The 12,430-nt window shown below is 47.3% G+C and overlaps 1 protein-coding gene across 3 annotated transcripts in view; it reads right to left on the bottom strand.

The window, feature by feature from the left end:
- The window catches only part of LOC121554084 (VPS10 domain-containing receptor SorCS1-like), a 186,692-nt gene that overhangs the window by 87,681 nt on the left and 86,581 nt on the right, over positions 1-12,430 (bottom strand). For all 3 annotated transcript variants that reach the window (XM_045214039.1, XM_045214040.1, XM_045214041.1), the window contains exon 3: positions 9,515-9,614. In XM_045214039.1, coding sequence (XP_045069974.1) covers positions 9,515-9,614 — 100 coding nt within the window. The remainder of the gene's footprint in view (positions 1-9,514; positions 9,615-12,430) is intronic.

A 12,430-nucleotide genomic window follows, 5' to 3' on the forward strand; every position in this document is an offset into this window, starting at 1 on the left:
GGCAGATCACCAGAATAGAAGCCATACTAATCTGTACTAGCAGATAGATGTGCCTCAATATCCTGTGAAAACACTACCGACCACTAATGGAATGACACCAAGTGTCACTCTACATTGTAAACGCGGTAGACCGCCTCACTCACTCAATGAAATCCCAGAGATTAGTGGGCAGGAACAAAAACATGAGTCATACTAACTGAACAAGCAGATAGATGACCTCACATTCTGTTAATCAACGCATGCCTCTACTGTACTGACCCTGTCAGTCAGGATTCATGCCACAAAATATGTTTTCCTATCCAAAGCGGACCTGATGGAAACCCTGTCCATAGTCCTGCTTTTCCCTCTCTTCCTAGCTCAATATCTCCCTTCAGCTATGCTGAGTACAGACCGAGCCAAAGAGTTAGAAAACACATCTGTCAAAAACACGTCTTCCTAACCAAAGCGGACCTGATGGAAACCTGTGTCCACAGTCCTGCTTCTCCTCTCTTTCTTGCTCAAGATCTCCCTTCAGCCACGCTGAGTACAGATCGAGCCAGAGAATTAGAAGACATATCTAAGAGATAGAAACGGATAAATGGAGACGGCGTCGACCAGGATGCTGCTCTACAGATATCCTCTACTCCTGTTCCTCTGAAAAGGGCAGTAGAAGCCGCTACTCCACGAGTGGAGTGAGCTCTGATACCCTGAGGCAATTGCCGCCCCGCTGCCTCATAAGCTGTCTCAATGCCTTCACAAAGCCAATGAGACAACCTCTGTTTTGAAAGTGGTCTACCTAGTGCAGCCGCACCGTGACACACAAACAACTGAGGCGATGACCTAATCGCTGCTGTGCGCTCGACGTAACACGCCAAAGCGCGTACCGGGCACAGGCGATGGAGCTTTTCCTCACTCCTCTCTCTATGAGTAGGAGGAGAAAAAGCCCACAGCTCCACGGTCTGTGACCTATATGAACTCTTAATAACCTTCGGCACAAATGCCGGGTTAGGACGTAACACTGCTCTGCTCAGGTCACCATTGATGGCCAAGCAGTCAGGTCTCGTCGAAAGAGCACACAAATCACTGACCCGCTTAGCTGTAGTCAAAGCGAGCAACAGTGCTGTCTTTATAGACAGCATCTTGAGGGGTATTTGATTCAATGGCTCGAACGGCGACTTACATAGCGCTCGAGTACCAAAGCCAAATCCCACTGAGGAAGCGTGACTCTAGGTGTTGGCCTAAGTCGCCGCGTTCCTAATAGGAAGCGTTTCACTAGAGGGTGGCTAAAGACATTGTCTCTGCCAAAACCCTCATGACAAGCTGAAATCGCTGCTGCAAACACTCTAATCGTGGCAGGCGATTTTTGCTTATCAAACATGAGCTGTAGAAAAGAGAGAATACTCTCCACCTGACAGCTCATGGGGTCTACACCTTGTGTGACACACCATCGTGAAAACACGTTCCATCTACTGGCATACATCTTAGAAGTGGAACTGGCACGTGAACCCTGTATGGTCCTGATCACTGCATCAGATAACCCACGGCGCTCTAGCCTGTCCCTCTCAGCAGCCAGGCCTTCAGTGGTTGGCCGATTATGGGCAATTTCCCTATCGTGCCAGCCGCCTGAGACAACGCGTCCCGTCGATGTGGAATTGGCCAAGGTGGCGCAATCAACATCTGACTCATCTCCGCAAACCAAGGAGCCCCCGGGCGATCGGGCGCTATCAGTATCACTGACAGCCCCCCTGACCTCACCCTGGCTAGCAGTGGGAGAATGCAGGACAGCGGAGGGAATGCATACAGGAGAACTCTCGGCCACGGTTGGTGCGCAAAGGCGTCCCTTCCCAGTGGCGGTTCGTCCTGTTCCCTCAGAGAGAACCACAGAGGACATTGCGCGTTCACGCGTGACGCGAATAGGTCCACCTCGGCTCTCCCGAATTGTTCCCAAATCTGGAGAACAATGTCTGGATGCAGACACCACTCGTCGTCTCGAGGACCCCCTCTTGACATGAGGTCTGCTCCTACGTTCAAGTAGCCCGGAATGTGTGCTGCTCTCAATGAGCGAAGGTGCTCGTGAGCCCACAGCCACAATTCCTCTGCCGCCCGATGGAGAGCAGGAGACCTGACTCCTCCCTGGCGATTTATGTCGGCTACTGTGGTCCGGTTGTCTGACCAGACCAGCACATCGCGACCCCGAAGGGTAGACGCGAAGTGGGTCAGAACCAGTCGAACCGTTTCCAACTCCAGGAGGTTGATGTGACGACCTGATTGAGGCCACACACCTCCTATCGCTTGTGTCTGACATGTCCCTCCCCATCCCGTCAGGGACGCATCCGTGAATACTGGGATGTGAGAGGACACCTTTCCTATCGGGACTCCGTGCGTGAGAACGCGCGAGTTTTTCCAATAGTTTAGGTCTGCACTGAGCGAGAGGGGAACCACCACCAACCGATGACGTTGACGCAATGGGTCTAGTCTTAGTTGGGCGAACCATCGCTGCATCCTGCGCATATGCAGGAGTCCCAGCGGAACCACAGAGTGGGCTGACGACATGAGACCCAAAAGTGACATGATCGACAGCGCCGTCACCGTGTGATTCGGACGACACTTCCTTAGGGCTAGCAACAAGGCTACCCTTCGGGGGTCCGAGATTCGGGCCCTCATCCTCACAGTGCAGAGCTGTATCCCCAGGTAGACAATCTGATGAGTGGGCCAGGGCGCGCTCTTTTTCCAATTCACAGCAAACCCCAGACTTGTGAGATGCATCACTGTCTGTGTTGTGTGAGTGATCGCCAGCTCTGCTGACGGGGCGAGAACCAGTAGGTCGTCCAGGTAGGCTAGTAGCCGTATTCCCTGACGACGCAACGGTTCAAATGCCGCCTCCACACACTTGGAAAATGTGCGAGGTGCCAGGGCGTACCCAAATGGCATCCTCGTGTATTCGTACGCCACCCCCTTGAAAGGCGAACCGCAGAAACTTCCTGTGACGCGGCTGAACCGGCACATGAAAGTACGCGTCCTTTAGGTCTATGCTCGTACAAAAGTCCCCTCTCTGGACACATTCCAGCAGACGTTTTGTCGTTAGCATTCGGAAGGGCCGTTTGGTTATGCTCTCGTTGAGAATGCGTAAATCCAAAATCGGCCTCACTCCCCCGTCTTTTTGGGCACTAGGAAATAAGGCGAATATAGCCCTTTGTTCCTTTGCTCCCGGGGAACTACTGTCACCGCCTCCTTCGCCAAAAGTTCCGTAATCTCTGTCATCAGAGCGGCCACTTTGTCTGGCGTTTTCATCACCGTCTCCACCACTCCTCTGAACGGGGGTGGGGTCCGGTGGAATTGGAGGGCATAACCCTTCTGCAACGTCTGTTCTAGCCAGCGTGAGAGGGTGCAGCTTCTTCGCCACTGCCAGCAATGCAGAGAAAGCGGCTGGGCGCGAAGCTGTGGTGCATCCAGTAGGAAGGACCTGTATTCCTCTATGGCCCTTACCGCCACTGTTCCCCAACACTGAAGTGGTGGAACAGCCCAAGGTGGGCCTCCCGTGAAAGGGAGAGGAACTATCGATGCGTTCTGAGAAAGAAAGAGGAGTAGGGACGTCGGTTAAACCCGTAACCGTCGTATTCCTGCCCTCCTTGAACGCATCGCGGGTCTGAATTGCGCTGACCGAGGCCACAGCCTGCGGCAGGGCACCATCCCCAGCAAGCGATTGCGTCATCTTAGGTGACTGCAATTCGCTATCAGAGCCCTTCACTACAGTACTCCTAGAAGTCTGTAGTATGAGGTCTCTATGAGGTAAAACAAGGCGGCGCCTTGATACCTTCTTGACTTTCACCTTCTGTGTGTGTTCAACACTGCACCCCTGGTGGGTTGATTCACGCTCAGTGTGGTGAGTACTGGCCTCGTTCTGTCAGGGGAGCTGATACTTTGGTTATACCCATAACGCTAGTAATCCTGCCCTCCGTGAACGTAGCATGGGTCTGAATCGCATTAACCGAGACCTTGGTCTGCGATAATGCGCCATCCCCAGATAGCTGCTGTGTTACAATGCCTGGGGGCGCCGATACTCTGGGCACCTTGGTGACCGCGGTAATCGGGCCCTCCGTGAATGCAGCATGGGTCTGGCTCGTACTAGTGGAGACCTTAGTCTGTGCTAGTGCGCCATCCCCAAATAGCGGCTGCATCCTCATGTCAGAATCTGACCGGGACTGCTGCCTTCTATGTAAAGCACTTCTTATACGTGAAGTGTGATGTGACGACCTGATTGAGGTCTTCTGGATACCTACTCTTAGTGCCTGTTCAGCAACGCACCCTCGGTGGGCTGAACGGCTCTTAGAGTGGTAAGGAAGAGAGGGTGAGATTTGAACGCTCTCGGACGTATTATGGAAAAGAGGCTCTCTTTTGACAAAGTCAGGTGGAGCCAACTCTTTATTAAACACATCAACAAAGGCATTAACATCAACACCCATCCCTTCAACCGAAGGGTGGGGGGGAACAGTGGGCACGTTCGACACCATCGATGCGTCCTCCATCCTCTCCCCCGCGTCCCGTCACGTACGCCTCCTCTTGCCTCCCTTGGAGGGCCAGGTCGGCGTCCTCGTCACCTCCCTCGCCGGCTGTAGTGGGGCTACCGTAGCTGCTGGGAGGGCCGGGCCTGTTCCCTTGCTGCTCGTGGCCGCCGGATGACGCCGATTACGCCGCCTCGTCGTAGACCCCGGTCTACTTAGAGGGGCGGAGGTAGATGGCCTTTGGGGAGGAGGGGGGCCGAGTCGTCCTGCCAACGGCAGGTGCTTGGCCAACTGCTTCTTCTCCTCTTCTAACTTAGAGAAACGCTCCGTCGCCTCTTTGACTGCTACCCCAAAGAGGCCGTCGTCAGAGAGGGGGGCGTTCAAGAGAGACGTCCTGTCTGCCTCTTTCATGGATGTCAATGACAACCAGAGGTGTCGTTCCCCGACCACCGAAGTGGCCATGGATCTCCCGCGCAGACTGCGGACGCCTGTGTCAGGTGGAGTATGGCGCCAGAAATTCTGGACGCCTCCTCCACCTCCTCCGGTGCCATCTCTGTCTTACCCGTGGTTAAACGGGACAGAGAGGCCGCCAAGAGGGAAATGTTGTTAGCTGCTGCTACAGCTTGGGCTCCCAACCCAAAAGACTTCTCTAACAGCTGTGCTGTGAGTCGGTCCTTCTGGGATGGCAACGTGGCCTTCTTGGAAGAGGGCCAAGGGCTCGAACCCGGTACGAGATACGCCGCCATGGCGCTCTCTAACCTGGGGATTCCCTGACCCTGAAACCTTCCTTCCACTCTCGTGAATGGGAGATACGCTTTTACAGGCGAACGCGCCGCTAAAGATGCCTCCCACGAGCCCTCAACGTACCTAGCCAAAGAAGGCATGGCAGGAGCCACTGGCTCTGCTGCCTTCCTTGGCCTGGAATAAGGACCGCCCTCCATCATATCAACCTCCGGTGCGGAGGGAAGAGGGGGCAGCCTTATTACCAGCCGTTGAGCAGCTCTCTCAATGAGACCCGGAAAGTCCGATCTCAGAGAGGCTGCAGCGAAAGAGAGAGCTTCTGATCTCTCAGAGCTCGTATCCCCTTCGCTATAGGGACTACAAGCCCTCTCGCTCTCCAAAGGAAAGGGGGGCTTGAAAGTATGAGGGACGGGGTCCGACTGTTCCATTGGAATGCCAGACCCTTCCTCAAAGTCCCTATCTTCCCCCGAGTCTGCGCCGTCGGACGACGCCTCTGAAGCAGAGGCTAGAATCGACAGCACATCCTCAAGGGGGATGTCCTCCCCTGAAAACGCCAACGCTGCTTCCTCTCCTTTAAAGAAAGGAGGGCGCAGGAGGCGCAATTGGGACTGCAGACGCCTTCCTTGGCATGCTGGGATCCCAAACACACGAAACATAGGTCGTGGTGGTCACCGGCCGCCATGGAAGTGCATCTGCACTGAGCTCTGAAAAGAGCTTTTTGGGGGTGGAAAATCTCCGGTGTGCTCATTTAGACGACGTTGATGACTGGAATATCAACGGCGTTTTCGTCCCTGAGTCTTCGTGCTTCGTCTCTTCTTGGCTCTTCAGTCTAGTCATCCAGTCGCTGAAGAAAAAGGGAGGCTGATTGAGGGGAGGCATCCCCTCTTATAGGGACACCTGTACTCCTATTGGCTGTAGGTGTGTGCATAATTTTGTCTCAGGCTGCTGCTGCCGTAGGGCAGAGGGTAAACCACTAGGAGCAGAGCTCCCCTATGGGGCGGAGCTCCACGATATAGAACTGTCTGAATAAAGTCAATCTCCTATGTCCCTTTGCTATTCAAAAATTATAAAATGTAGCTATATGTCCATGGTATCGCATCGGGACATGTAAACCAAAGATCTTGTTTGTTTTTTCCTAGGATTCGAAGGCCATGAAGAGACTTGCCAGTGACCGCTAAAGTGGCTCGGCATTGTAGCCTAGTGATGGGTTGTTTGCGAACTAATGGCTCTTTTTGAATGGATCTGTTAGGTGAACGGAACCGAATCTCATCGATAAGAGAGATGTTTCTTTTGGCTCCCTAATTTGCATACTGGTAGGCCACTACTGCTTTTTAGCGATTATCTGCAGATAAATTATGAAAACATTCGATGAAGATGTTGAATTCTCACTGCAGGAACAATATGTAGTGGAGAGAGCGCCTCATTCTGGTCCGAAATGTGATAAAAGAAAACAGATTGAAGGTTATAAAAGCTAATGTCATGATACTTATATGCTGGTATTAAAGATATTGATATAGGCCTACGGATTTAATTAAAGTTAGTAGTCAACTGCTGCTTTATGTGTAGCAAAGCCCATGTTTAACACCTGCTTCATTCTTCAATCATACCAGTTGAAGTAAAACTGTAAATGTGACTTGAATCTCAAGAGAAAACAGGTTTAATGTTAAAAAAGGTTTTCTTACTTAGAAAATAGTCCTGATGATATAGGTCTAGGCCTAGACGATATCCAAAACAACTAACACACTCAATTTCAATCATTTTCAGTCATTTAATTTAATTTAATTGTAAAGTCATGTCTTTCTACTTAATACCACCACAAACTTTACCAAAATGCGAGGAAAAGTCAAAAGTCAAAAGTATTCTATAGTCTAGGGGTGCATTTTGGATGGAATTAAGGCACTAGAATGTACCAGAGGCAATTTTCATGGAAAACACTGCTATTTCTTCCAAAAAATCACTGCTTCCGAGAGGGAACCAGAGATGTTGTTTGTCTGAATCTGTCCCTCGCTCAAACACCCTCCACTCAAATTCCTATAATTTTCCATAAGCGTTAGCCGCCCTACCAAACATTTGTACAAGAAAATGACCTGCAAGCATGTCAGAGGGGTTCTCATATTTACCGTCATTACGCGTTATTTCTCTCACACATTTATCTATATTAAAACCTGTTTATCCGCTATTTGCTTCTGGTTACACTTGAACTGGACTGACCACCTGCTCTGATTCTCTGCACCTTACACACATATACTCACTCATGCACACACACACACAGACATACACAAACACACATATATATTCATGCTACACACACACACACATTACAACGGCTGCTACCAGACTTATTATACTGCTCAGTTTATACACTGCCCCCCCCCCCCCTTCCGCAAAACACATGTAAATATTGGACTATAAATTGTGCCTTCCTGTATTATACTTATGCTAAAATATTTATTCTATTTTACTGAGCCATTTACTTTATGTTTCTATTATTATATTTTATTATTTCTTATTGTTTCTTACCTGATAGTAAGCGTTTTGTTGGATGATGTATACCATGCATATCCCATACATACAACTAGAAACTATTGATAATACGGTTATTTGCCTTCGCAAGCTTTTCCCTTATAAGCATTCTCCTACACAGAATGAGTCAGAATGCATGCAGTGCAGTGATAAAATAGCGATCCATTGTTTCTGACTGGTCTCCACTGGTCCTTGTACACCAGTGACCCCATGCATCTCTCTCCTCCACTCCTCTCTACTCTACCATCTCCTGCAGCAACAGAAGGTTGATTTACCCTAACAGTGTGGGTGACAGCTGGCCAGGGTGATGATGACAAAGGTAACCTGGGTCCCTCCTCCCAGAGGCTGTGTGGGGGGGAGACATTAGCACCCAGTTACTTGTTTTTACATGTCATATCACCTGAGTTCTGTGTTAGAGGGGTGGCTCTGAGTAGTATGCTGTTGCCATTTTAGAAACCCACTAGCTGTCTGTGTTTTGTTTAGAGAGACATTCACTGAGTGTACAAAACATTATGAACATCCCTGTGGAACGCTTTCAACATCTTGTAGAGTCCATGCCCCGACGAATTGAGTCTGTTCTGAGGGCAAATGGGGGTGTAAGTCAATATTACAAAAGGTGTTCCTAATGTTTTGTACACTCAGTGTATGCTAGAAGGTTTGTATTCTCTGTATGTCTCACTATCAACATCAGTTAGCTTGACAAGCTTTTCCTGGTCTTTGCTGCTTTTTATTTTGCACGATCATCTAGGCTCACTTCCTACCTCTTGTTAATTAAAAGTGTTCATGTTCCAAACAAAACAGGCTAACATTCCACATGACATTCCACAGCAATGATAAAGCTCACTGCTGTTTTTCCCGTCCTCTCACCATTACCTTGACACCTCTTTCCTGGTCTATGACAGACGCTTTCTCATTGGAATGTACCTGGGGGTGAGGAGAGGTGGAGTGGGGGGTGGAGACTGGGGGGGCGGGTGGGGATGGGGGGGGGGTGCATTTCATCTTCATTATTAGACAAGAATTAACTAGGAGAAAATGACCTGTTCTGATTACAGTCATGTTAAAAGGGAGGAATGGGAGAAAGGAAGGAAGAAGGGAGATGGGACTAATGATTAGAATAGTCAGGATGGCTTCTCTTGAGGGTTGTGGGAGAAGGGGTTGGATGGGGGTGGGGGTGCAGGGGGTTTGTGAGCGAACGGTCGCAAATATGAAGAGCTTGTCTATCCTTTGATTAAAACACTGGAATTTATTAAACCCTTCTTCTTCCTTTTTTTCTTTGTCTGGTCTATAATTCATTAGTTCTGGAAAGAGAGAGAAATTATAGGGTCGGTATTAATATTAACGATTGGGAGTATTTTCTTAGAAGAGCACTGCTAACTCTCTGGGTGGAGATTAGCACGGTTTAATGGATGTGTCTGATATTGTTGAAGATGACAGAGGTACCAAACAGACATGGCAGTACAAACTTCAAAAATGTATGTTCGTTATATATTGGCGGTTGACATCAGCATTGCAAGTCCATTGCCATGCCTTCGTAAGTGTATCTAACTGAACCACAATGAGTAGATTCACTTTTCTAGTCCAAAATGACTTAGAAGTTATACTGACAGATTGTTCAAATTTGAGTTAGGACATTTGTCAGCATTTACAGTGTAAGAAACACCCCACACAGAGAGGCATTTAGAAAGCAGACGGAAAACTAGAATGTTAACTATGAGATAAGACAAAATAATAACACTTAAAACACCTCAAAACACTTAAAAACACCTTACCTTTCTCTTGTTGTTGGGACTGACGTACAAGTAGCTGAGAATTGTTTTCGCCCCCACTTTCTCATTGAGCTTCTGGTAAGTGGTTCCGTAGTCGGTTGACCTGGAATTTAATCAGAGTGTTTGATGAGGACTTGATGAATTACTTGTTGTAATTAAAAATCCCCTGGAGAATTTTTAGTAGAGGAGAAAAAAGCATGCACAATTAAGTCCCACCTCCTTGTGGTTCGCTGTTCTACGACGACACACTCCGATTACAAGGGATAAACAACCATAACCTAGCCAGGCTGTAGTGGTTCAAGTGTGAAGTTTGACCTTTATGTTTTGTATAAGCCTAAGCACCATATACCAGTACATGTAAAGTATAGTTAGAATAGGGGGCTGTGCACATAGTTGACATAGTTAACCATTTTCATTTTTGATTTTCATATTAATCATACAGATGTAGGATCTTCATTTGATCACCATGTTGTTGCAGGAAATGCAAACTTGAAGTGTATTCGAGGTTTAAAAAGGCTTTTAAAGTTTGTAATTTCCACTTTAAAATGTCAGACTTAATTTGCCCTAACTAAAAATGTATCAACCGTCACAAAAATATATATTCTGTTGCTGCAGGATTATTTTCCTGCTGTGAGAAAACTGGTCTAAATAACATCATATATGACTGTCCATTTTAATGTCAGTTAAATAGTTCCACAGTAAAGCATGTGCTTGTTAGCCACTTGTTAGCTCAGTAGAATACTACTTTTTTGTGACACTTGTTGACATCTAAATAGTTTTCTCTCCTACCAGTTTGAAACAGATGTCCAACCTCCAAATTGGCAAATTCCGTGTCTCACATTCTGCCATATGTGGCTGTCTAAACAAACTACTTCAAAATTCATTGAAATACAGTATGTCTCCAACTATCTGAACAATGCCCATCTCTTCTTTTAAAAAGGCACAGAATTCAAAACATCATCAGGAACAATAGCAATTTTTCTGGAATAGTTGCTCTGTTATGGTCCAGGACAATATTTTTGAAGTCAAATCATGTCCCTTACTCCTTCAGTCCAATCTTTTAGGAGAAAAAGGCACAACGAAGTGTGAAACTTCTCATAAAGCTGAAAGACTGGCTGCATAATCTCAAGTTCAATAGCTGGTCAAAGATGAAGCCATTGAACCAGGAGTTAGACTAGCTTTGTGTCACGGTTTCGGCCGAGGCTGCCTCTCTTCCTTGCTCGGGCAGGCTTCGGCGTTCGTCGTCTCCGGAATACTAGCTGCCACCGTTGTATGTTTCTATGTTCGTTTGGTCTGGTCTGGTATTGTACACCTGTTATCGTTTAGTGTCATTAGTGTCCTATAAGTTCTCGTTGTGTTTGTCAAGTGTTGTGTGTGATTGTTTTCACGGTCGTGCGTTTGCTTGGACGTATACTGTTTGCTCGGTTGAGCTGTTCTCCATTGTGTTGGAGTGTTTTGTCGCACATGTTTAGTGCGCCCGTTTTATTTTCGCCTGCGTGCGGAGTTCTCGCCTCAGGGCATTTATTTCGTGCTTGTGTTTTGTGCAACCACTAAAGTCTGTTGGACTTACTTTCTGCGTCCTGCGCCTGATTCCACCACCACACCCACCTACAGCAACACTGACACTTTGTGTAAAGTTTTCACGTGGCCTCCTGCATTGTCATTCACACAAAGCTTCCCGTTTTAAAGGAAGTAACAGCAATGTTTGAGTGGATTTTGGAAAGAATACTGAAAAGGCAAAATAATGTGTGAAGTTTTTTGGAGGTCATGTCTAGGTAGCTTTGTTGTTTCAAAGTATCACCATATCTGTCTGCATAAAACTACTAACCTAATATGGATCCCAACAGTTGAGTCAAAGCTAACGGTGGATGAGAGGGGATTGTGCTGAAATATTTAAGCGATGGTCAGAGTGCTAATGTGAAATGTGTGTTCCGTCTGAGATGTGACATTCCAGAACGTCTCAAGGTTTGAACAATTTATCTCCGCTGCCAAGTCCATTTTATTTAGAGAGAAGCGAGGCTCAATCAAGGAGCTATTTCATGTTCAGCTAAAACACCCACACAAACACACACACACACACAAAGCAGGCAAAGCTTCAAAAATACACCATGCATGCATCACCCTACAATGCTTGTTACTACTTCAAACAAAGCAATCACTGACTTCGATACAGGGTTTTCATTCATCCTGTGGTGATAAGAACTATTAAATCCTGATTTTGGAAACTCAATTGAAATGGAAGCGTTACAATTTTTAAGTAGTTTTTTTGTAGTGAAGTTGACAAACAACACACAGAAACACAAAAATAGCCCAGCCTCGTGACACCAGCCAGGTGACTTTCTTTTTTCCCTTTTCTTTCATTTTCCCTTTTTCAGATTTATTATGGGATGGTTTCCGTGGCGATTAAATATAGGCATCTCTCGGTGAACTCCTGAATACCGGCGGTAACATCGATCAACGGGTGGATCCATCGACACTTTGGACAACGGTACAATGACATCATCTGGCTATTGATCTGCTCCTCATAGAACCCCATCATACAGCTGCTGTGATTTAAGGCCCAATGACTTACTTTTACTGGTGCAGCAACTACTTGAATCTATAAAACCAATAAAGCCTCTACCCTCTGCTGTTATCTTCTCCATATGGCCTCTGGTTTCATCCAGCCAATTCTCTGGATTGTTCATGTGTTGGATGGAACATTGTCGAGTTAATGAAACATTATATAGAGACAAGAATAACAGGGTGGCAGGTAGCCTAGCGGTTAAGAATCGGTTAAGAATCCCCGAGCCGACTAGGTGAAAAATATGCCGATGTGCCCTTGAGCAAGGCACTTAGCCTTAATTGCTCCTGTAAGTCGCTCTGGATAAGAGCATCTGCTAATTGAATAAAAATGTAAAGCGAGTCTGATAAAGGTAA

Source organism: Coregonus clupeaformis, unplaced genomic scaffold (assembly GCF_020615455.1).
Source record: "Coregonus clupeaformis isolate EN_2021a unplaced genomic scaffold, ASM2061545v1 scaf0189, whole genome shotgun sequence".
Classification (NCBI taxonomy): Eukaryota; Metazoa; Chordata; class Actinopteri; order Salmoniformes; family Salmonidae; genus Coregonus; species Coregonus clupeaformis.